Source organism: Ursus arctos, unplaced genomic scaffold (genome assembly GCF_023065955.2).
Source record: "Ursus arctos isolate Adak ecotype North America unplaced genomic scaffold, UrsArc2.0 scaffold_30, whole genome shotgun sequence".
NCBI classification, from domain to species: Eukaryota; Metazoa; Chordata; class Mammalia; order Carnivora; family Ursidae; genus Ursus; species Ursus arctos.
The window spans coordinates 18,129,179-18,151,722 of NW_026622986.1; the positions used below are offsets into that span (position 1 = coordinate 18,129,179).

Sequence of the window (22,544 nt, forward strand, 5' to 3'; positions counted from 1 at the left end):
AATTTACAACAGACATGATGAATTGTGTATGGAAAAAGTATAAATGACATTTTTACACGTGTGGGCTTGAGATTCAAACACATACGTATCTGCATTGCTGTGGAAGGCTAATAAGCAAAGCTCTGAAGATTATTTTTTGTTTTTTTTTTTTGTTTTTTTTTTTTTTTTTTTCAGAAAGAATATAAGAAAGACTTGGAAAATGAAATTAAGGGGAAAGGAATGCAAGTGAGCATGGACATCCCGGACATACTGCGAGCCAAGAGGGCATCTGAGATCTATAGCCAGGTTGGTAGGGAGTGAAGACGCTCAGAATACTGTTTTCTGATCTCCAGTCACCATGTGCTTCGTGTGTCTCTAAGACGTATTTTTTGGAGGGCACTGGATTCAAAGTCAGTACACTCTATTCTAGGAGCTATTGGTCAAACTTGATTGATCTCACTCATGAAAGGGACAGCTGCTGTAAATTCAATTCAATGGATGTTATTGAGTGTCTGAGCGCCCCTGTTTGAGTCCAATGACACCATGATCTTTTTAATTTTTAGTTTTTGACTAGTGCATGCTTGAATCCAGTGCTCACACTACATAAAAAAGATTACAAATGAGTTTGTCTTTTAACCATTTCAAAATGAATATTATCCTTGAAATAATCAGCTCCAACAAAGAATGAATAAAACTGTGCAAGGTGGAAGGTGAAATTGAATATTAACTAAAAATTAAGAGAAGAACTGTCTTCTTGTAAAATTTAATTTACCGAGTGGACCTGTCACACATCCTCTAGAAAAAAAGCTCTAGAAAAGCTGGATATGGATATAACCACAAAAGACTATAGTTAATGGAAGAAGTTATTGATAATATCTGATCTGGGCAAAAAATTCTCTAGTGAATATTGTCTTTGTTATAAAATTTACAAGGAAAAGAATGAATCCTAATGGAAAAAAATAGTAAAGGGGGATGAAAAAATTAAAATGGTTATAGAAAATTGACCAAGAATTGTATTTGATTAATGGGATTTATGATGAAAATAGTTTTCAAGAAAATCTGACCACATTTGTTAAAATTCCGATTAAAACATAAGCAGAACCCAAACACCTGCTGATTCAAAAGGGCATATGCAGATGACAGAGTCAAATGTCAAAGGAGTTAGTTGTCTGCTTCTCAGCCTCCTCAGATGACACAGCTGTTGGGATGGTCCCGAAGTGCACATTCATCTGTCCTCTGTGTGTCCTGGTACCCCCTGAACTTGGAGAAGTTGACTCTAACTATATCAACTGACTAAAATTATAGATAAATACATGAAACAGGGGGCGCCTGGGTGGCACAGCAGTTAAGCGTCTGCCTTCGGCTCAGGGCGTGATCCCGGCGTTATGGGATCGAGCCCCACATCAGGCTCCTCCGCTATGAGCCTGCTTCTTCCTCTCCCACTCCCCCTGCTTGTGTTCCCTCTCTCGCTGGCTGTCTCTATCTCTGTTGAATAAATAAATTAAAAAAAAAAAAGATAAATACATAAAACAGGTCATATGAGTCAGTGGAGAAAAGTTACCCTCTCAAAAATGCCAATCTCATTCATTCGTTCAGTAAATACATTCTGAGCACCCATCCACTTACATGCAAAATTAGACATGGTTTTGCCCTTGGGAATGAATAATTTAATGATCAAATAATCACACGAATATAGTATTACAAACCGTGATGCCTGAGTTGTCAGCATTCCTGCCTTAGCTTAACAGCGTTGCCTTGTCTGTGTGCGACAGAAGGATACATCTAACTTCAAGGAATTTTCATTACTTAGGATACAGTGGAATACCTATGAGATTGTAATGATGCTGTGTTGAGTCTCAACACGAACAATAACTACCTTTCCTAACAAGCATCAGTATGCTGTCATGGTCAACTTCACTGCCTTTGGACCCAGAATACCAGGGTTAAATCCTAGCTCTGACACTTCTTGGCTAGTGTCTCAGCTTCCCCATCTGTAAGAGGGGATAGTAACACTCTCTGTTTTTGGGGTTGATTCAATGAGTTAATGTGTATTTCAAACCATACCTATGACTATTTAAATGTGGGTACTCGTCAAAGGTATTGCCTACATTGTATTGGAGCTTATAGTAATACATTTAGTAGACAGAAAATTGAGATTTTAATCTCAACTACAGAAATACTAGTATCTTTCCATTTTACAAATGTGTCTTTTACTAAAGTAGGAAACAAAGCACAAATCCAGAAGTGAAAAATAGTGCTTATACAGAGCCAGGTTACTTGCAGGAGCGATAGGGCTACTCTGAACAGGGACTGGGGCTGCTCATGAAAGAGTAGGTTTCTTCTGGGTTCTCGTCACCAATTCCAACACATGTATGTGAAGGCTTCCCCACACCAACAAGCAATTCTCGGACATCAGCAAGGGATTGGAGAATTTGACTCGATCTGGCACTGTCTACTGGAAGCCAGCACCAAGTTCTACAGGTTAAGGACTCAGTCCTACTGGATGGTCCCCCTCCCCTCTTCAGATGCCAGTTGCAAACTCAGTTTGCCACCTGTGCTTTTGGCCAACAGGCTACAGATCAGAGGTTCCCAGGACTCCCTCTGTGGGTCTGATTCATTTGCGAGGGCAGTTCACAGAACTTACTAGATTGGCAGTTTATTATAAAAGGATATAACACAGGAACAGCCAGATGGAAGAGATGCACAGGGCCAGGTGTGAGGAGAAGGCACGGAGCTAACAAGCCCTCTCCAGGTTTATTCACCATTTCCCCCAAATCTCCCTACATTCACCAACCCGGAAGCTCTCTGAACACTCTCCTTTTGGGTTTTTATGGAGGCTTCATTACATAGGCATGATTGATCAACTCATTGGCTGTTGATGACTGATTCAGCCTCCAGCTCCTCTCCCCTCCCCAGAGGTTGGGGATTGGGACTGAAAGTTCCAATCCTCTAATCACTTGTTGGGTTCCCCTGGCAACCAGTCCCATCCTTAAGTGTGGTCCAAAAATCGCTTCATTAACATCACAAAAGATATTTTAACCACTCTCAGCACAGGGAATTCTGAGGGTTTTAGGAGCTCTGTGTCAGAAATAGGGACAAAGACCTAATATATATTGAATAGACTAGGGTGGGAACCATTGCCTAAGAAGAGGTGAGCCTGCTTCCCTGGACTGTTCACTTACTCCTTTTATTTTTGCTGTCACATCAACAACTGTTTTGAATCATAAGATATCATTTATGATGATATGAGCCATGTGGAATGGTAGAGTTAGAAGAAGCATCATTTTCTGTCTGTCTCTCATATGTGTACACACACACACACCGTTTCAGATTCATATTGTTTATATTTTTAGAAAAAGTATAAAGACGAAGCAGAGAAGATGCTTTCTAACTATAGCTCTGTGCCAGATACTCCTGAAATTCAGAGAATCAAGACAACTCAACAAAACATCAGTGCGGTGAGTAGCAATTACTGCTTTTCAGTGGCTACCTTGAAATTTTGTTTCTGGAAGGAGGGCCTTTTCCCTCATTGTCTGGTTGTGTCATTGCTTGGCTTTTCTGCCAAACATATTATCTTTTCTCCTATAAAATAATAAGAGTACTGTTAAAGAACCAAAATTTGCAATCAAGTCAATGTAAAGATCTAATTGGCCTGATTCAATTATTCATGAATCAAGCAGTATCCTGTCTAACAAATAGAGGACGATCAGTAGAGATGTACAGAATGTAAGGCTTTGATAGGTAGAAACAGGCAAGACAAGGAAGTTATTAGCAAGAGAAAAGACAGGATTGCTTCAGACAAGGTCACCTTCCCCTAGGGAGAAAGGTTGGGGGTCTCTCATGCAGATTACGTCTTTAGTGCAGATCAGGAAATTCCAGACTGATTGGTTTAAAATTCCACTCTTGGGAGAGGCTGAAACTGCAATTAGGTTAGGTATTAAGTCTTGATGGGGCTTAATAAAAGTGACTCCATTTTGGGCCTGTTGTTTCTCTTTAGTAGTACCAAATGTTCTTACAATGTATAATTTATCATGATTGTTTTAGAATTACAAATTCAAATTTTCTTCTGTGGTACAAGCAAGAGTTGTTTTTAACTGAAATTTAAAATTTTACTTAGGAAAGAAGTCTTAATCTTCCATACAGATTTTACTTTGGAGATGAGAATAATCCTATAAAATGATTTCTTTCCTGGTCACTGATTTGCAATAGATAACGTATTTGGGGATTTACTAGTTTGTAACCGATTCCTAAACTTTTATATTTTTATTTTGAGGAATAGGAATTGTATCTGCAACCATTATTTAAAGGACTGAGTCTATGTTTAATGGATATACAAATTTGAATTCTAAAATTCTAAAAATTGACCATGCAGCCAATATTTTTATGTAGAACTGGCTCATTAGTCACTTGGTAGTTAAGTAAATGTCTCATCAAAATATAAATTCTACTAAGTCTGAGGATCTTTGGAATATTTTCTACTTCGTAATAAACTGGCAAACTCTGAACTCCAAGGTGTGCTAGTCAGGTGCCTTTAGGGCCTTCAGAACAGGTGTGCTAAGAAATGGAAAAGTCTGGCTGGCAGGAAAGATCAGGGGAAAAAAGCTGTTTCCATCCTTATCTCCTGTGTTTCCAGGGTGCTCTAGATTTTTATCTTGTGGAGGAAAACATCTCTGAGGCCGTACTCTCCCAACCCCCATTAGGGCCCAGTGAATTACCAAATCTTCACAGAGGGAGTAGTTCTGTCCTCATATGCCTTTCTTATAATTATTCTACTATTCCGGAGAACATTTTGTTTCTTTGTTTTGCTTTGTCTTTGAAAGGGGTGGAATCCTGGTAGGAGTGGAGAGACATGTGGGAAGGTTAAGAAATAAGTAGAAGCGATGGGAAATAGACTGAATAAACTTTTGATTCTGATGATAGAGCCAGTATTTTCTTTGAAGAGAATGAGGACATCTTTGTGTTTGGAGACTAGCACTTGCTTAAAATTCCATGCTGTTTTTTTTTTTTTTTTTAAAGATTTTATTTATTTATTCGACAGAGATAGAGACAGCCAGTGAGAGAGGGAACACAAGCAGGGGGAGTGGGAGAGGAAGAAGCAGGCTCATAGCGGAAGAGCCTGATGTGGGGCTCGATCCCACAATGCCGGGATCACGCCCTGAGCCGAAGGCAGACGCCCAACCACTGTGCCACCCAGGCGCCCCTCCGTGCCGTTTTTGAATTAAGTGATACCGCTTAGTAAGCTTTTATAATATGTGCTTTGATTTTTCTCAAACACACACACGATGTGTTTATATTTGAAGAAGGAAACTCTAGTTTGCCAGCTTACATTCTTAGACCAAATAATCTGTGGCCACGTCGGGTACCACACATGCCCTAGAAGAGGTAGCGGGGGGTTACCTGTGGGATGCTATGGAATGTGAGACCCAAATTGGACATTTATTCTCATAATGGGTTATTGAATTGATTGATAGAACCTTGTTACTCATAAATAGAAGCTGTATTCACATTACTTGAGAACCCGAGAAATGGTCTTTGTTTTGTAAGATTCTGACCGAGGATCTGAATTCTAATAAGCTTATAGTTATTCTTTCCTTCTCTTATAATAAAGGTATTTTATAAGAAAGAAGTAGGAGCTGGCACAGCAGTAAAAGATACTCCGGAGACTGAACGAGTGAAGAAAAATCAGCAGAATATTAGTTCAGTAAGTGCTCTACAGCATTAATTATCCTTTCCAAACGCAAACATGAGCTAGATAAATGTTTTTAGTTCTGTGCTAAACTGGCTGCTTTTTCTTTTAGTCTTCACTTTGTTAAAATGCTATTTCATCAAATATCAAAGGTCTCACTTTCAGAAGGAAAACTGTAGCCTTATTCCCCTTGAACCTAAAGCAGCATTTCATCTTGATATATCATAGTGCACGAGAGATAGATCACTTTAATAGTCCAGTAATGAAATCTAGGATTAGATTTCAACTTTTGAACAGGATTTTAACTGTATTAAATTTTTCAGAGAAAAGATAAATTTCAGTACCTCTCCACAACTCGGAGGAAAGAAATTTTACCCTGCAGAATGATTAAAGGCCCTTAGTACATTTATTTGGTGACTTAAGAGAAGCTTTCAAAGGCCCCGTTTGCCTTCTACTTCTTCCAGCTTCCAGCAAAGCAAAAACATGCACCTTCACTATAATTTGTAAAATAACTTACCCTCCAACTCCCTTTGAGCTTAGGGGGGAAGGATAGAGGAGGTGCTTACTGTTATGGGTAAAAACTTTTCCATTTGGTGTTTGACATTTACAACAGAGACTTGCTATCCTTACCAACAGGAATTCTTCCATGGATATGTAGTATATTTAGTTTCTTGTTGAGGAAGTCATAAAGGTTCTTTCCTGCAATCCCCTTCTTGACCTTTCTCTTTGCCTTCACTCTTGGAGGCAAAGCCTTTAAGTAATTCAAGTAGAACAGCTCCAGTTAGACGAATCTGCCACATAACTCTCCTGAGTTATGTGGCATTCTAGAATATGAGAGTGCATGGGCTTTTGTGGAGAAAGAGTAAGAAAGGCAAGGTAATGCTGTCGTAAAACATACGTCAGAAAATCTGCAGAATACCAGTGCGATAAAATTTCTGTAGCATGAATGAAGCTGTCTCCTGAAGAAAGCACGAGGAGAAAGAGCTTACGGTGAGGTACAAATGTGTTCTGATCCACTATGGCGAGAGCCTGTGTCAGGCAACGTGGGGATCTGGTGGGGAAGTTAGTTTGGCAGAGAAGGATAAACTGTTTGTTTCCTTCACTTTCAAATGATAATATTTGAAATGTACCCATCAGTGTACTGAAATACAATGTTATAAATGTTCTGTAGTATGCAGTTCCATTGCCTACAGTAAAATGACTGTTTCATTTTGATTAGTTTAGGGTCATATGAAAAACACAAATGTTCATCTTTAATCACGTTTAGCTTCTCACCCGAGGAAAATCACGCAAAGTAGTACGGTATATCATTTCTTTTTCCAGCGTTCCGCTGCCTCTTCTAGCAAACAATAAACGCATAGTTCTGTATCTCTATAAGGTTGGGCCATAAACTCCTGCTTAGTATTCAAATGGAAAGTTGCCCTTTCAAGATTAGCCAGATCTGTCAAGCCAAGATATGATTCTCTAACATTTAAAGATCTCGACATTTTCCACCTCCACTGTACAAGCCTTTTAGCTATTAGCTTTCCCCGTTAAGAACTATTTTTGAATCTTATTTAGAGGTGGTCTTTCTCACTGTATTCCCAATTTAACTGTTTCGAATCTGGACTCATATTGCCATTGTTACTCATATTAAATCTACGGCTACCATGACTTAGATGGTATCTAAGATACGTAGGTACCATTTCTTTGTGACTGTCACCGTGGATTTCAGCCTTAATCATTTTAACATTACCAAGTGATTTCTAAAACCTGGTTTGTGTAGATTTCAGTCTTTGCTAAATTTCAACGTGTGCCTCTTAAGTCTTGCCCGCATTTGCTCCATATAAATATTTATGTGTGTCCTTTTTCTTGAATCTAATCTTCCATGAATTTTAGACATATTAAAATACCACCTGATACGATGGCATTACTAATCATTTCATAAGTTTAAAGAGCTGTTTCTTGTCTCATGCATAACTGTGTGTTGGCATTACCATTTTTGTCTGGTTGATCTTCCTCTAAATAGGTTTGAAGGAAGAACTTTTGAATAAAGTGGGTGCCAGGATGTAGGCTGGATTTGTATAACGTGATTCTGTGGGTAGAAGACACATCCTGACTTCCTGCCACTGACCCTCCGATAGTGATCATGGCCTCTGCTTTTTTGTACATTTCCCTCCATCTTCCTCTTTCTCTTCTTTAATTGTGGCCACTATTTTTTTCCTTATTCTGTATATTTGTATGCTCTCACCCAGATAAGCAGTCTTCCCAAGACTCTGTAGCTAGCACGGTTTGGCTTTTGCCTTTAAATCCATGATACATTTAAATTCACACATTAATAAGTAGAAACTGCTTTTTGGCTAGAAACTTACAAGTTACTATATTACTTACGATGACTTCCAAGGTTTTTTGTGTATCTGCCTAATGATAAAATTTATTTTCATAAGCAACATTTGCTTATTTTAATTAAATAACTCCTATGGTGATGACTAGGTGATTAGATATGAGTTTATTTGCACTTTAGGATAAACGAATCCTGAAAGCGTCATCCCGTAAAATAAAAATTTGTGTTCCCACTGAAGGAAAATTACTGTTGAAGTAAAAAAAATTCAACTGTGTAATAGTTATTAATGCAGATTTCTTACCTATCTTTTAAGCCTTGCATTGCTTTTAAGCCACATTGTTTTTGTCTGTTTGATTTGTTTGTTTTGTTTTGTTTTTAATAATTTACCATCTTATTTTTTAAATACATAATGCAGGTAAAATACAAAGAAGAGATGAATCAGGCAACGGCCATTTCAGATCCTCCAGAGCTAAAGAGAGCTAAAGAAAACCAGAAGAATGTCAGCAATGTGTGATCATAGTTCTTTGAGTACCGTTTTCTATTTTATTGAATCGTAGTAGACAATGAGGGTGTGTCACGTATAAGGTGAAGTCCCAGGACATGCGGACTGTTGCAGGAGGCCAGGTCTTGAAAGGTGGGGCTAAGATTCCCCCCATCTTTAGGCTGGGCTAGCATGACACCTCCTGTGTGCCTTTATGCATCAAAGGACGTGTTACTGAATGCCTGCCTAATTCTTGTTCGGGGAAATTCAAAGCCGAGTGAGACTTCCCCAGGTCTCTAGGAGAAACAGACATGGGAATAAATACCCATAATGCATGAAAGGCTATCACGATAATTAATATTTACTATTTACTATGCTCGTGGAGTATGTTACATGCAGTGTCTCATTTAATGATAAATAATGATTCCTTTTGCAAAGTGCTATGGAAATGCAGAGAAGGAAGGCAATGAGAGAGAGAGGAAGACACTTGGAGGAAGAGTAACATTTGAGTTAGATCTTGAAGGATTAATAAAAGTTGGGGTGGATTTCGTGAGGAGGCGCCTTCCTGGCAGAGCAAACCGAATCTATTCCGGGTCCACGTCTGGGTCAAGGAGGGGAAGGTTTAGTGTGATGAGTGTGTGGGGTAAGAGGTGGCAAGGACCTGATGGTGCAGAAACAAGTTGTAATTCGGGCCCTAAGGAGGCAAGTCGGGAGTCCCAGTGTTTCCCAAAGTGCGGTTCACATATAAGTGACAGGTGCTCTGCCCATGAGCAGGCCTTGGCTTACGGGTTAAATTGTTTAAATTTCTTCCTTTTTCTAAAAGAAATGTTGGTAGTTTTCAATGCGTCAGAGAAACATAACACTCCTTAAAATAACTTTATTTGCAAATAATAGTGAGTTAATTTAATGAAAGACTAATATTGGCCATCATAGCACGCTTGATAGACAGCCTGGCATATGGTGAGGGGTGCACACATGGTAGAAATTGGGACCATACTGGAGTCTCGGGAAGAATGTGGACCCTGGTCTGCTGGCTGGATCCCAGCTCCAGCCCTTACTTGCTGTATCACCTTTATAAACCACCCACCTCTCCCAGTCTCAACTTCCTTATCTATGAAATAGGGGCTAGAGTATTAAGTGAGATCTTGCCTGGAGAGCACTTAGCATATTTCTTTTTTTTTAAAATATTTTATTTATTTATTTGACAGAGAGACAGCCAGTGAGAGAGGGAACACAAGCAGGGGAGTGGGAGAGGAAGAAGCAGGCTCCCAGTGGAGAAGCCTGATGTGGGGCTCGATCCCAGAACTCCGGGATCACGCCCTGAGCCGAAGGCAGACGCTTAACGACTGAGCCACCCAGGGGCCCCACAGTTAGCATGTTTCTGAATGGATGAAAACAAGACAGGAAGAGTCACCAGTATCAGCTTGATGTCCCCAAACTCACTTCCACTGCCAAGTGGCTACCGTAGTTTCTCCACATCCGTCAGGCCGGTCAGCAGACATTTTCCCCCTCCGAGCTCCACCCGGAGGAATCTGTCCTTGTATCCCGTCATCGGTAGAGATTACACTGGGCCTTTTCTCACTTTTACTGAGACAATTCATTACCCCAGACACAGAGTCTGCCTAAACTCGCAACTACATGGCACGGCACAAAGAAAGGCGCCCCATGAGGAAAGCAGTCCCCTGGAAGGGGCCTGACCCTTCGTCGTTTATTTCCCGCCCAATCAAGCTTCTCTTCACGGTCACATTCGCGGCTGAGGCTGCGCAGCTCAAATCCATTTTATCTGCAGGCCCCGCAGGTCTTGTGATGTGTTGCAAGAAAAAAAATTCCCTTCCACTAAATTTAAATTCCAGAAAATCATTAAGACTGTCCCTGTGGAGTTCCTCATAATAGGATTTTAACCTGCAGTTTTACTGTTTGCCTGTCAAAAATTCATTTGACAGACATGCCGTTCTGTTTCTTTGTGCTGGGTGCTCATTTATTTCCTGGGGTGTTTTGGAATTAGCTGGAAAGCTGACCACAAAAGTTGGGGTCTGATCCTCCCAGCCAAGAAAGAGCACCTCTTATGCAGTAGGTCAGGCAGATTTCCAGAATGCTAGTCAGAGCGCAGGCCTGCCAGTGTGGGAACTTTGTGGAGAAGGGAAACTTTGAGGTTCGGGGTGTGTTTCCTTAGCAACAGTCTGTCACGAAGGTGCAAACATGGGGCGGGGGCAGCCCTCCTTGCTAATGATGAGAATGGACAATTTTTACTGTTAATATAACATGGTAATTTGATAGTGTTGCTTTAGTGTTATGAAGAAATGAATTCACAGAAGGGGTGAATTCTTATTCCTGATAACCACCAAACTCAGGCCACTGATCCATCATACAATTCGAAGAAGCACTGCCAAAAGGTGGACTTCAAAACATGAGGACAAGAAGGGGCTTGGAGTCTGGGATGAGCGTGATGGAGATGTCTGTTAGTGACACACATTTCACTTTGCGATGCTCATGAATGCTCTGTAGCCACGTGGCATTCCTTCTAGTCTGTTCCGGGTGATGGGTGCGCACCTCTTTGCGTAACTCCACACCGTCTTGCACCCTGCCTCGCAGCTCCAGTACAAAGAGCAGTGCCACAGAGCCACGCCCGTGAGTGTCACGCCAGAGATGGAGAGGGTGAAGAGAAACCAGGAACAACTGAGTACGGCAAGTGGCTCTGTGTTCTCCTCTATTGTCCAGCATTGTGCGTTTATATTCTTCACGGTGTTCTCTGAAAAGCTTAAGACCTCCACGGACTCGATGCTCCCTTTCACAGTCACGTGCTCAAGGGCATGAACTTTGGTTCTCTCCTGTGACCCAGGAAATGTGGGACTGTCTTGCTGTAATTTAGCCATGGTTGTTTATTCAAGAAATCTTCAGGTAGCACCCCAATCTGCCAGGCATTCTATTGGTACACAAAGAGGGGTGAGAGCTAGTTCCTATCCTCATGTACCTCCTAGTTGAGTCGGTAAATCTCTACAGTCAGGGAAGGACCTGGAGAGAAGTGGGTCTATTGTCAATCTGAGGGGGAAAAAAAGTTATCTGTTAGAATAGAGCAAAAGAAGACCTGGCTTCGCTGGGGTTCAAAGACATAGTGTCGGGGCACGGAACCTATAAATAAAATGGAACACATTAGTCGATCACCAGTAATTTATTGCTAATAAAACAGTGAGAGTTAACAACCAGGAGGTACCCCTACATATGGCTCATGTGCTTACTGCTTTATGTGAACCCATGAGGTTGGCACAATTTGTCTCTGGTTTGTAAGTGCAGGAAACTGAGTCTTGGGGAGGTCAGAGGACATGCCAGGGACCCACAGTTTGAAGGGCAGAGCTGGGATTTGAACCCAGGCCTCCCTCAATTCAGAAATCCCTTTCAAAGGTGCCCCATACTAGTTATTTTTCCCATTTTTTGGGACACGTTTGTGGAACTTGTACCAAAATAAACAATAACCTTCTCCCCCAACAAAGAATTGTGAAAGGCTTTAAAATCTGAGTGTGAGTTCTTCTAGGTGGAGGAAGAAATCAGGCCGAACACTGCTTTATTCTTAAAATACCCCTGGAGTGTGGTAGGAGCGAGGGGTCTTTCGCTTCGTTTGAAAGCCTCGGGTCAGAAGGAGAGTAAATGGCCTTCACCAGGCTGCTGGGCAACCTCACTATGGTTCTCTTGCCGTGACTTCATTCTGTTGTTTCTCCTTTACCCTTATATTTCCACAGCTTTTAGTTATGGAATTTGCAGTTAGCTTCAGTATTGAAGAGCAAAGTATTTATTGAAAGACCCTTGTAAAGAAGCAGGGCTGACATTTTGTGCTGGCCACATCAGAAGACTCAGGAGCCAGGTGTAGGGATGAGCTGAAAGGTGGAAGTCTAGCTACAGGGGGGAAACATGTGTAAAGATAGGGTCAACTTTGAGGTCCTCCTCTGCGGTGTGCGGGGGGAGACCATTCTACCATCTATTAAAACTCTTGCTTATCCTCTGCAGGTGAAATACAAAGGAGAAATTAAACAGGCAACTGCGATTTCCGATCCACCAGAGCTGAAGAGAGCTAAAGAAAACCAGAAGAACGTCAGCAATGTGCGACCTTAGTCGCTTTTCTTTCTGATGATAGCGAACGTATTATCAACATGTTGATGAAGGATGGTGTTGATAACATTTCATAACCTTGAGTTGATAATTCTGCTCTCTGTTGACTGCCAGTTTACTTGGAAGGTTGCAGGGTCTGAGGTGTGGGGGGGTACAGCCAAGCATTCCGTGTTCTAGAGTTCCCAGTGACCACCAGTATGATTTTTGTCTATCGATTATTGTGTGTCCCTCTCATTTTGTCTGCATGCTGACAGTTGCTGTGGGTCCCCAAAGGGATGCAGTGGTGGCCACTAGTATCCTGGCCCTTCAGATAAGCTTTCCCACTGCCTTTCCTACTCATATGTGTTCCTGTCCACTCCCATGGCCCACTCCCTGCTAGTGTCGCTTTATTTTTGGGCGATGTCTTGGGGGGAATGATAGAGCGTGCATGTCTGACGAGATCACATGGGATCTGAGTTTTTACTCAGGCACCAACTCCTGGCCTGTTCGTAACCCCCTTCTGTTTATGTAATCCGTGGGTGTGGTTCACTGAGAGAATCCTTCTTTGAAGTCATTAACATATAGATTGGGTTCTCTGGAAGGGGAAATCTGGAAATCTATGAGGTTCAAAGGAATCTTTTCTTCCTCAAACCTTTAAAAGTGTTAGGAGCAGCTTCTAAAACAAAGGCAGGCCATTGTGTGGCACCTTTCCTCACAGCTGTGTTTTGGAGAAGCAGATGCTCATCTTCTCCCGATATATTTAGAATCACGGTTGACACTACTCTGCTAGTCTCAGAAAGGAATGTGGTTCCAAGAAGGAAGAATGGGGTAGTGGGAAGCACGCTGGCCTTTTTGCGGATGACGTCGGTCACCTGTTTAGGCAATCTTTTCAAAGTTCTGCTACAGTTAATTACTGACAAATCGTGACAGTGTATGGGTAGGAGTACCTTTAAGTAATATCCGTGAAGACATTTCTTCTCATATTGCTTTGTGATACGATGCTTCTGACAGCTTTACTGATGGTATGCCCATGTATTTGAATACATTCACAGTGACTTCATTCGCAGGGATTCATGCTACGGGATGAATGAAAATAGATTGATTTTAGATGCAAGCATTTTAAATATGGTGCCCTGTAGATAGCATTCTCTTTTCTCATAGTTCTCTTTCTTGGCTAGCTTTTTAAAATAGCTACCCTGAGACTCTTATTTAGTTGAATTGATTCACAGTACTCCTATTTTTTATTCTCTGAAATGATAGGTTTATTATAAAGGTCAACTGGGAAGAGCTACATCTTTAAGTGTAACTCCTGAAATGGAAAGAGTGAAGAAGAACCAAGAAAATATTAGTTCGGCAAGTGGTTTTATTCATTTTGGTCTGTTACAAAGGATGCGTCCGTTATTATTTACTTACAGCCCTGTTTTTTTTTTTTTTTCTTGTGAAAATAAAATGTATATTCAGGCAACATTTGTGATACATGCCGTAAGTACATGTGTGATTTCAGATGACTTCCATTGCAAAAGTTGACGTTATCCTGCAACCCTTCATTGCTATTTCCAGATGTGACCAATGGTTACATTCAAAGCTTAGTTTTAAACTATATCATGCTCATTTAAACAGTGATTCATGTTATTTTAGCCAGTGTCTTTGAAAGTGGTAAAGTCTTGGATGTGTAAGTTACACAAGTGTCATTTTGCAGATGTATTCCATTGACTTCAGATTGTTAAATGTTCTCAGCAAAACAAAATCAGAAATGACTCATTACTCCAGAGTAAGGATATGGAGGAAAAAGAACATCTTTCAATGCATTGAATATAGAATTCAGTTACTCATTAAGTCCCATGTGCGCCTCAGTGTCTTATTGGGTAGTATGCTTTCTCTTAGTAAGTATCGGGGCTTCAGTTCCGGATTGCTCAGATGTGCTCAGGTCCTCAGTAATCGCTATCCTAATGTCATGCAGAAGCAGCTTCATAAAGAGCAGTGTCTGCTGGTCAGCCCTCGAGAAGAGCTTTCTTATGCCTGGGAATCAGCATTTAGGTTTTGATACAGTTTACAGCTCTCCAGCGGCATTTCTGCCCAGAGATGCTGACTGTACTTGACATAAATTACCTTTAAGCTGTGGCTGCTTAGAAGGAAATTCAATTTGATACACCTCGTTTCCTATCCTCTACAGTGGGCAAAAAATAAAAGGAAATAGAGGGAGGCTTGGGGTTGGTAGGCATTCTTCAACAGTGTTATGGTGGAAAATGGGGAGATCCTAGAAACAGGAAAATACACTTAGGTTTCATTTGGTTTGGATTTTCCCTGTGTAAGTGTGATAACCACTTTTCCTGACTACATTGTTAGTGGATACTGGTCATTCACACATCTGTTCCGGTTCATAGAGAGAGTTAGGTTGTCTTTGCTTTAGCTTTGCAAGGTGAACTTTGAGAGTAAAATTTTATTTTATTTTATTTTATTTTTTTATTTTTTAATTTTTTATTTTTTTTTAAAATATTTTATTTATTTATTTGACAGACAGCCAGCGAGAGAGGGAACACAGGCAGGGAGAGTGGAAGAGGAAGAAGCAGACTCTCAGCAGAGGAGCCTGATGTGGGACTCGATCCCAGAACGCTGGGATCACGCCCTGAGCCGAAGGCAGACGCTTAACGACTGCACCACCCAGGCGCCCCTTTTTTTATTTTTTTAAAGATTTTATTTATTTATTTGACAGAGATAGAGACAGCCAGAGAGAGAGGGAACACAAGCAGGGGGAGTGGGAGAGGAAGAAGCAGGCTCATAGTGGAGGAGCCTGATGTGGGGCTCGATCCCATAACGCCGGGATCACGCCCTGAGCTGAAGGCAGACGCTTAACCGCTGTGCCACCCAGGCGCCCCACAGAGTAAAATTTTAGATTGTTACTCTAGAATAACAGGTAATTCACTGAACAACTTCCCTGGGAAAGAACTGGGACTACGTTGTATGTGTGTCACTCATTCGGAGAGTTTGAAAAGTTACGTAATATTTTTTCTTATAATTTTCTTATTGTTAAGTACGTTCTACTATTTACTTTGCAGGTAAAATATACCCAGGACCATAAACAGATGAAAGGTAGACCAAGTCTGATTTTAGATACCCCTGGTCTGAGATATGTCAAAGAAGCACAAAACCATATTTCAATGGTAGGGTACAACCAGCTGCTGCTTCTCATGACTAAAACATACTAAGGAATGGCCCCACCCGGTGTACTGACGGCGTCGTTCACCATTAATCTGGATAACTAACAAAGCATGAACGAAAAGCAAAACGTGGATGGGCCCATCTTTTTGGGGGGACTTTCTAATCACACTGAAATGTAATGGACATATTTAGTCTAATAAAGTAATTTTTCTCAGTGATATTTTGGGTGTGTTTTTATTTCTAACATGACTACTATAAATGCGTTTTATGAAAAACGTTTGCTTGGACTTCTTTTCAATAAATTTTAAGGTAGAGTTTGGTATATTTACATGTGCAAAGGATATAAAAACTGTGTATGTTTTTTAAAGCAATTGCATGAGATACAATTTATATGCCATAAGGTTTATTCATTTAAAGTGTTCAATTCAGTGATCTATAGTAAAATTTACAGATCCAGTTTCAGAATATGAAAGAAGTGTATGTTTTGAAGTATATATATCCATTTTTGTAATAATATACAAAAATCATATATAACTATTTGTAACTCTCAATCTAATTTTAAATAATACTGTTTTCTTGGGTAATTGTGTGGAAATAACATAACATTTTAATACCTATTAAAGGTTCAAAGATAGAAAATTAATTTGTACCTAAGTTAGTACATTTTAGGAAATCACCAGGATTAAAATATATATATATATATATATATATATATATATATATATATATATATATATATATATCTTTCAAACCTTCTCATTGATATACTGGTTTATATAAATTTAAAAGAGCTGTTAACCATAATGATGAAAAACATTGTGAAAGTATCAGCACTTGATTTCTGATGTTAGGAAGCTGACATTTCAGACACTATTTTTGGAGTAATTGGAAAAGATACAAATATGTGGAAAATAATCTAGATACAGCTGCCACAGCAAAATTTTATGAGGTACGTAACCATCAGGAAATTCCAGTTTGAGTTCATGCTGTTTTCCCTTTTTTCAGGTAAAATATCATGAAGACTTTGAAAAGACAAAGGGAAGGGGCTTTACTCCTGTTGTAGATGACCCCGTGACTGAGCGAGTGAGGAAGAACACGCAGGTGGTCAGTGATGCGGCCTACAAAGGTGTCCACCCTCACATCGTGGAGATGGACAGGAGACCTGGAATCATTGTCGGTAAGCTGACGGTCCTTCTCAGCAGGTCCGCACAGTCAAAAACATCGTCCTTGGCCTAGCTTTTGAATCGGCCTCCTCATTCATGAGACTCCTCAAATGTTTGATGTGGTGCCCAACTGAAAACGAACCAGGCTAAGTGCTACTGTTGGCGCCATGTTGAATGGGATCCATGGTACTTGCCAGGTATCAGTGCCAATCCTTTCTATGATTGGACTTTCTCTGTCTTTAATAACTTTCTGTTCTTAAGGGTGTTCTTACTTGTTAAGCAAAGACGCAGCCCAAATATCAGACATGAGTGGTAACAAAGGTTGAGCAATTATTTTGTTTTCCTTTCGCTTATGTTCTGGATCAATGCATTGTACTGCAGACATCGTCTACATGGGGGACAGAAAAAACAGAAATAATCCCCTTTCTGTCCTTTTACCACAAATAAAAGTACCAAAGAGATTCTGATGGTATTCATAATATGAATAGCTTATGTATTTTTTGAATACTATCTCTGAATGGGGATATTCGGGAGCTGTCTACCAGCACCATAAATCTGAGACAAAGGAAACTTCTCTCCTCGCTGTTCCTTCTTGTCCATCTGGGAACATCTTAGGAACGAAGTGTTGAATGGTAGCTGAGACAGCAGTGATCACCCCAGGGTTAGGGCTAGAAAGGCAGTTATTGACTTTTCAATATAAATCAACGACCCATACTTCCAAATGACTATTGCCTGAATTTTTGTAGCTAGTCCAATCCTAAAGCTCAGATAATATTTTGGGAACCCATTCTGCATGCTCGTCGATAACCTTAGCATTAGGTTAGCTTCATCTTCACAGGGAAGAGCTTATTTTTTTGGAGCTAGTGAAAGGCCATTTAGAGGTGGGCTGGGTGAGGGAAGTGTGTTTCTACCTGACTGGGTAATGTCTTAATGTGAAACAACGGTACTGAAGTCGGGCCGTTAAGTTCCTCGAATGATTAGTAAGCGAATCTGAAAGTCCTTTCCACAGAGGAATTCCACACATATGTGCACACTACTGATAGCTCTGCACATCTTTCAAAGGTGATTGTGTAAAAGGATCACATTAGGTTGAATGGATGGGTTGAGATGTTTTCATTGAAAGTAACATGGATTTAATTTCATTGCTTTGGCTTAACATCTCATAAGGGATAGTGAGTACAGAGGGTCCGATTCATCCCTCAAGGATGGAAACGCTGACTGTCTACACAGCTTACACTGGGGTCCTCCTCCCTAGATCAGGGGCCCAGAATGATGGCAAAATTCTTGTTAGAAACTGGGAGTTTGTCTAGACTTCGAGCTCTCAGAATTCAGTACTCACTACCTTTGGGATAGAAATTATTATTATTTTTTAAAAAATTCAACATATATGTCTCTAAATTATTCCCTTACTGGGTCATCTGGAAGCCACTTGATTTCTTCTTAGTGGGGGAGACTGTTTTCCATTGAGGACTTTCCTATGAAGCCACAAAGTGAAGTACATTCAACAAGCAAACTTCTGAGTCAGGCAGGAAAATGCAGGTTTGGAGATCTTCTGAGCAATTCAGACTAAGCCAAGTTGTGCTACTTCTATTTTTGCTGGAGGCTCTGCTTTGGACTAGTTGTGTAACCGTGGTCAGGCTACCTTGATCTCTCTATGCCTTAGTTTCCCTATTTATAAAACAGGATAGTAAGAGCACCTACTTAAATATGGTAGGAAGCCTAAGTGAGTTATGTTGTGATGGACGGTCGTGCTCGGCACGTAATACTAATGACAGACACTAGGAGCTCCGCTTCCAGCTCCATTCATTAATTGTTTTTACTCAAGCTCCGTTTCTGTCCGTAGCTAGATTTTTCACTCTCCTGTTGTGAATACAGCACTGAGCAGATCATGTTAGGACATGAGCACCATTAGTTGGAGACACGGGTAAACCTGGAAGTTATTGTATTTGGATTTTGCCTCCAACTCAAATAGGAGAGTGAATTGGTTTGCTCAGGTCTGATTGCTAAGGATGGCAGTGAACGCACCTCTGGTCCCTTGAGAGCAGGAAGTTGCTCCTTGCTCATCTTTCCATCCCTCACCCTCCCTTGCTCAGTGCCGTGCTTTATTGCACTTTTCCAAGAAATGTGTCTTGTGTGGGTTAGCCTGTGCTCACCAGCTTCCAATGAAAGCTGGGCTTGCCCCTTACCTGCATTTCAAACACTTGTTTTGGGGAGGGAAGTTTTTGTTCTTCGTTTTCTCGGACAAAAACCTCTCAGTCACTTCCTATGAATTACTCACGTGTCCTTGATCCGGAGCTTAAATCAAACATTTTACCTCTTTCAGCGTGTGGAGGGCACAAGTGTTGGGGGTTCGGGGGTGCGGGGAGTTGTCTGGTGTGTTGGGTGATGAGTCAAAGGCTCCAGACGGAAGGTCAATGAAGAACAAACCAGGCAACTGAAGTCTGCTCGCAAAGTTTTCTTATTAAATCCTTGTGAATGTGACTGTCCCTTTGTTCTCCTCCGAAGTCTGCAGTGCAATGAGTTCGCTTATTACTGGTGTGCTTATGACATGTATCTTTTTCCAGACTTGCCCTTGACTTCTTAAAATTCATTCTTGATTTGTTGATTTCTTCCTTTTGGTAAAAGACCTCAAAGTTTGGCGTACAGATCCTGGCTCCATCTTCGACCTTGATCCCCTGGAAGACAATATTCAGTCTAGAAGTCTCCATATGCTCTCTGGTACTGCTTACATTTTGAGTTGCTCCCCATTTATGTGGTTTTGTCCTGAGAGTGAAGCTACTCTGAGCGGTAGAGGCTCATGGTACCAACTGTGTGATGTAAATTTAAAAGTTGAGGTTTTGAAAAACAAACAAACAAACAAAAATGCCATGCTGCTTTAAAATACCATTAATCATTTATGAAAACAGACTTTGCAAAAGGGCTTTTTAATATATCTTAGATTCCTTTGTTCTAGATTCACTTAGAAAGGTGTCCAGAGATTCCTGATGTCTGCTTTTCATTAGTGAACGTGATTTTATAGGTTTTCTGGGCTTTCAAATGCAGTTATTCGGACTGCACTAAAGTGCTGAGACATAGAGGGTTTGTTTCATGGAAAACAGTATTCCAACATTTTAGGTAGATGTTAAGATTTATATATAAAACAGTGGGGAGGTTTTCTATACAGCATCATGAACGTGTTAAAAAATAGACTTTTAGGTACACTTAAAATGTATCTCTGAGTGTTTGTTTAGTGCAAAATTTATAGTGTATAGATATGCAAGTTTATTTGACTTTTAATTTAGACCTTGTGTTTCTAATTAAAAGCAAAACCTGAATGGTTTGGCTCTTTGGGTACAGTGATAGCATGGTTTGACATTTCAGACTTTCAGATAGTGTTTAACAAACTGAAGCTTTGACAGTTATGCAATTATTTTAAACAATATAAATAGATGTATCATATCCTTTGGGTCTGACTCTCTCCCCTGATTTAAACTCTACATTTAATTACTGACGTTAATGAAATTGAAAGCCCAAGGCAATGTAGGGACTCTAATACTTTTGTAGTCAGTTTGATCCACGTAATCAGCCAAATTGTCATTAAATTTTCTGAAGATAAAGAAAAGGCAACAAATGCTGTATGCTTGGGGATTCTTGAAAATGATTATGTCTAACCAGACGTTATATTTGATAGAAATATTTTAGTTTGCCAGTGTTGTTCTTAGTTCTTGTCAATTTCCCATCCCCCATTTCTCCTTTAAAATCTAGACTTACAATGAGTATAAATGATTGTTCAACATTTCTACATTTGAAACTACAGAATGCTGAAGTTTGGTAGTAGGCGACTAGAACTTATAATAGTTGAGCTTGGGATTTTATTTAGTAAGACATGGGTTTTCTTCCTTGTTTAACTTTTATTTTTTCTTTCTTTTCTTTTCCTTTCTTTTTTTTTTTTTTTTTTGTTCTTCAAGTCACTTAACCACAAATCTGAATATTTTCCCTCCACTATAGAAAAGGCGAATCACTATAGGAGACACCGTTCCCGATCTCACTCGAGCAGTACTTTTGGTACAGGTCTCGGAGATGACAAATCAGAAATATCCGAGATTTACCCTAGCTTTTCGTGCTGCAGTGAGGGAACCAGACCGTCGGATGAAGGAGGTAGCAAGCATTACCCAGTCTCAGAGAATAATCATTCATTTTTGTAAACATGTCCCAAGTGCGTCTAACGTTCTTCACCTTTGCACCGACACGTAGCCTGGGTGTATTCGAAAATTTTAAATTATGTTTAGAAAGTTTGAGTCCTTTGCTTTTAAACTACTAATTTGCATTTCTGCATGTTTGTTTTTCCTGTCTCACTTCACTGTTTTCACTGCCAGTGGATCTTTAATGACCACAGGGGCGTGGGAGCTGCCACGTGAGTCTGTTTCACCGTTGGACGTGGTAGACGTACGTGGCGCGAGGGGACACTAGAGTTCTGTGGCTTTTGTATCTGGTTATACAAAATTGTACAGTTATATTTGAGCGGCTTAGAGGGGTTGCTCCGAATCTGTGTGCATTGCAGTATTGCTACACATTTGCAGACGAGCTAGATCTTGCCTAAAACAAATTGGATGTGATACTTGAGATATGGGATTTTTTTTTTTTAAGTGGAAAACACTATTGATTGTTAATAATCTTCCCTATATTTCCTGTAGTCATCCTCTCTTCTGTTTTCTGCATCCAAGCTGGTGGATTAGGTCTAGACCTTTTAGTTGAAATTGTTTGGGATGTTAAACTAATCCTGCGGATAAAGGTCTTATTGACGTTTAAGACTACAGTGCGGCCACATTTTAGCGCTACGGGCAGTGGGGTGAGGGGCCAGAAATGTGTAAGAACTACTGGAATCCTGAATTTCCTTTTCAAACCGCAGAGGTCAGAGCGCTGAAATCAATCCCTAAGGCAGGCAGTTTTGATGGTGAGCAACTTCACATGGGGGGTTGGGGGATGGGGAAAAAGTAAAGTGACTGAAGACCAGATGAGACCATGAGCACTCTTGCAGTTGTGTGATTGTTTTTTCCATTTGTTCGAATAAAGCACTCAGGAAGGGAAAAGCAGTTACATCCTGTACATCTTAAATTATGCGTTGAGGCTGGCCTCAGCTCTGTAGAAAGGTGTTTTTTTTTTTTCTTTTTTTCTTTGATGTTTCAGCTTTACTGAGGTACTGTCAGATATCTGAAGTGTCCACCGGGATGATCTGATGTATGAGCACGTTGGGAAGGGACTCCCCACCCCGCCTCCCGTCTAGTAATTAGCACATCCATCCCTCACATAGTTCTCTTTCATTTGGGTGCAAGAGAACATTCACGTTCTACTCTCCTAGCAAACTTCAACTAGACAATACAGTGTTGGGTGTTGTCAACCATCGTGGCCATGTTAGACGTGAGAGCCTCAGAGCTTATTCATTTACAGCCCATAGTTTGCACCCCTTTCTAACTTCTCCGTGTTCCCCACCCCCAGCCCGACAGCCACTTTTCTACTCTTTCTATGAGTTTGCTTTGTTTTTTTTTTTCTTTTTAAGATCCCACCTTACTAGAAAGTTTTAAATGATCTCCTTTCTCTATGGTTCTAGTGAAGAATTTGTCAATTGGTTTTGCTCTCTTAGAGATAAGATAGACGTGAGTGATCTCCCCTTTCTGTGACTGCTTCTCTAGCAGA

The 22,544-nt window shown here is 40.5% G+C and overlaps 1 protein-coding gene across 6 annotated transcripts in view; it reads left to right on the plus strand.

Moving 5' to 3' along the window:
- Positions 1–22,544, plus strand: part of NEBL (nebulette) — a 336,480-nt gene that overhangs the window by 287,422 nt on the left and 26,514 nt on the right. For 2 of the 6 annotated variants that reach the window (XM_057304697.1, XM_026478970.4), the window contains 11 exons: positions 175–285; positions 3,333–3,437; positions 5,588–5,680; positions 8,404–8,496; positions 11,062–11,154; positions 12,469–12,561; positions 13,810–13,902; positions 15,606–15,710; positions 16,714–16,885; positions 19,497–19,589; positions 20,859–21,008. In XM_057304697.1, coding sequence (XP_057160680.1) covers positions 175–285; positions 3,333–3,437; positions 5,588–5,680; positions 8,404–8,496; positions 11,062–11,154; positions 12,469–12,561; positions 13,810–13,902; positions 15,606–15,710; positions 16,714–16,885; positions 19,497–19,589; positions 20,859–21,008 — 1,201 coding nt within the window. The remainder of the gene's footprint in view (positions 1–174; positions 286–3,332; positions 3,438–5,587; positions 5,681–8,403; positions 8,497–11,061; positions 11,155–12,468; positions 12,562–13,809; positions 13,903–15,605; positions 15,711–16,713; positions 16,886–19,496; positions 19,590–20,858; positions 21,009–22,544) is intronic. The other 4 variants (XM_057304696.1, XM_057304698.1, XM_057304699.1 and 1 more) reach the window with 4 other exon arrangements.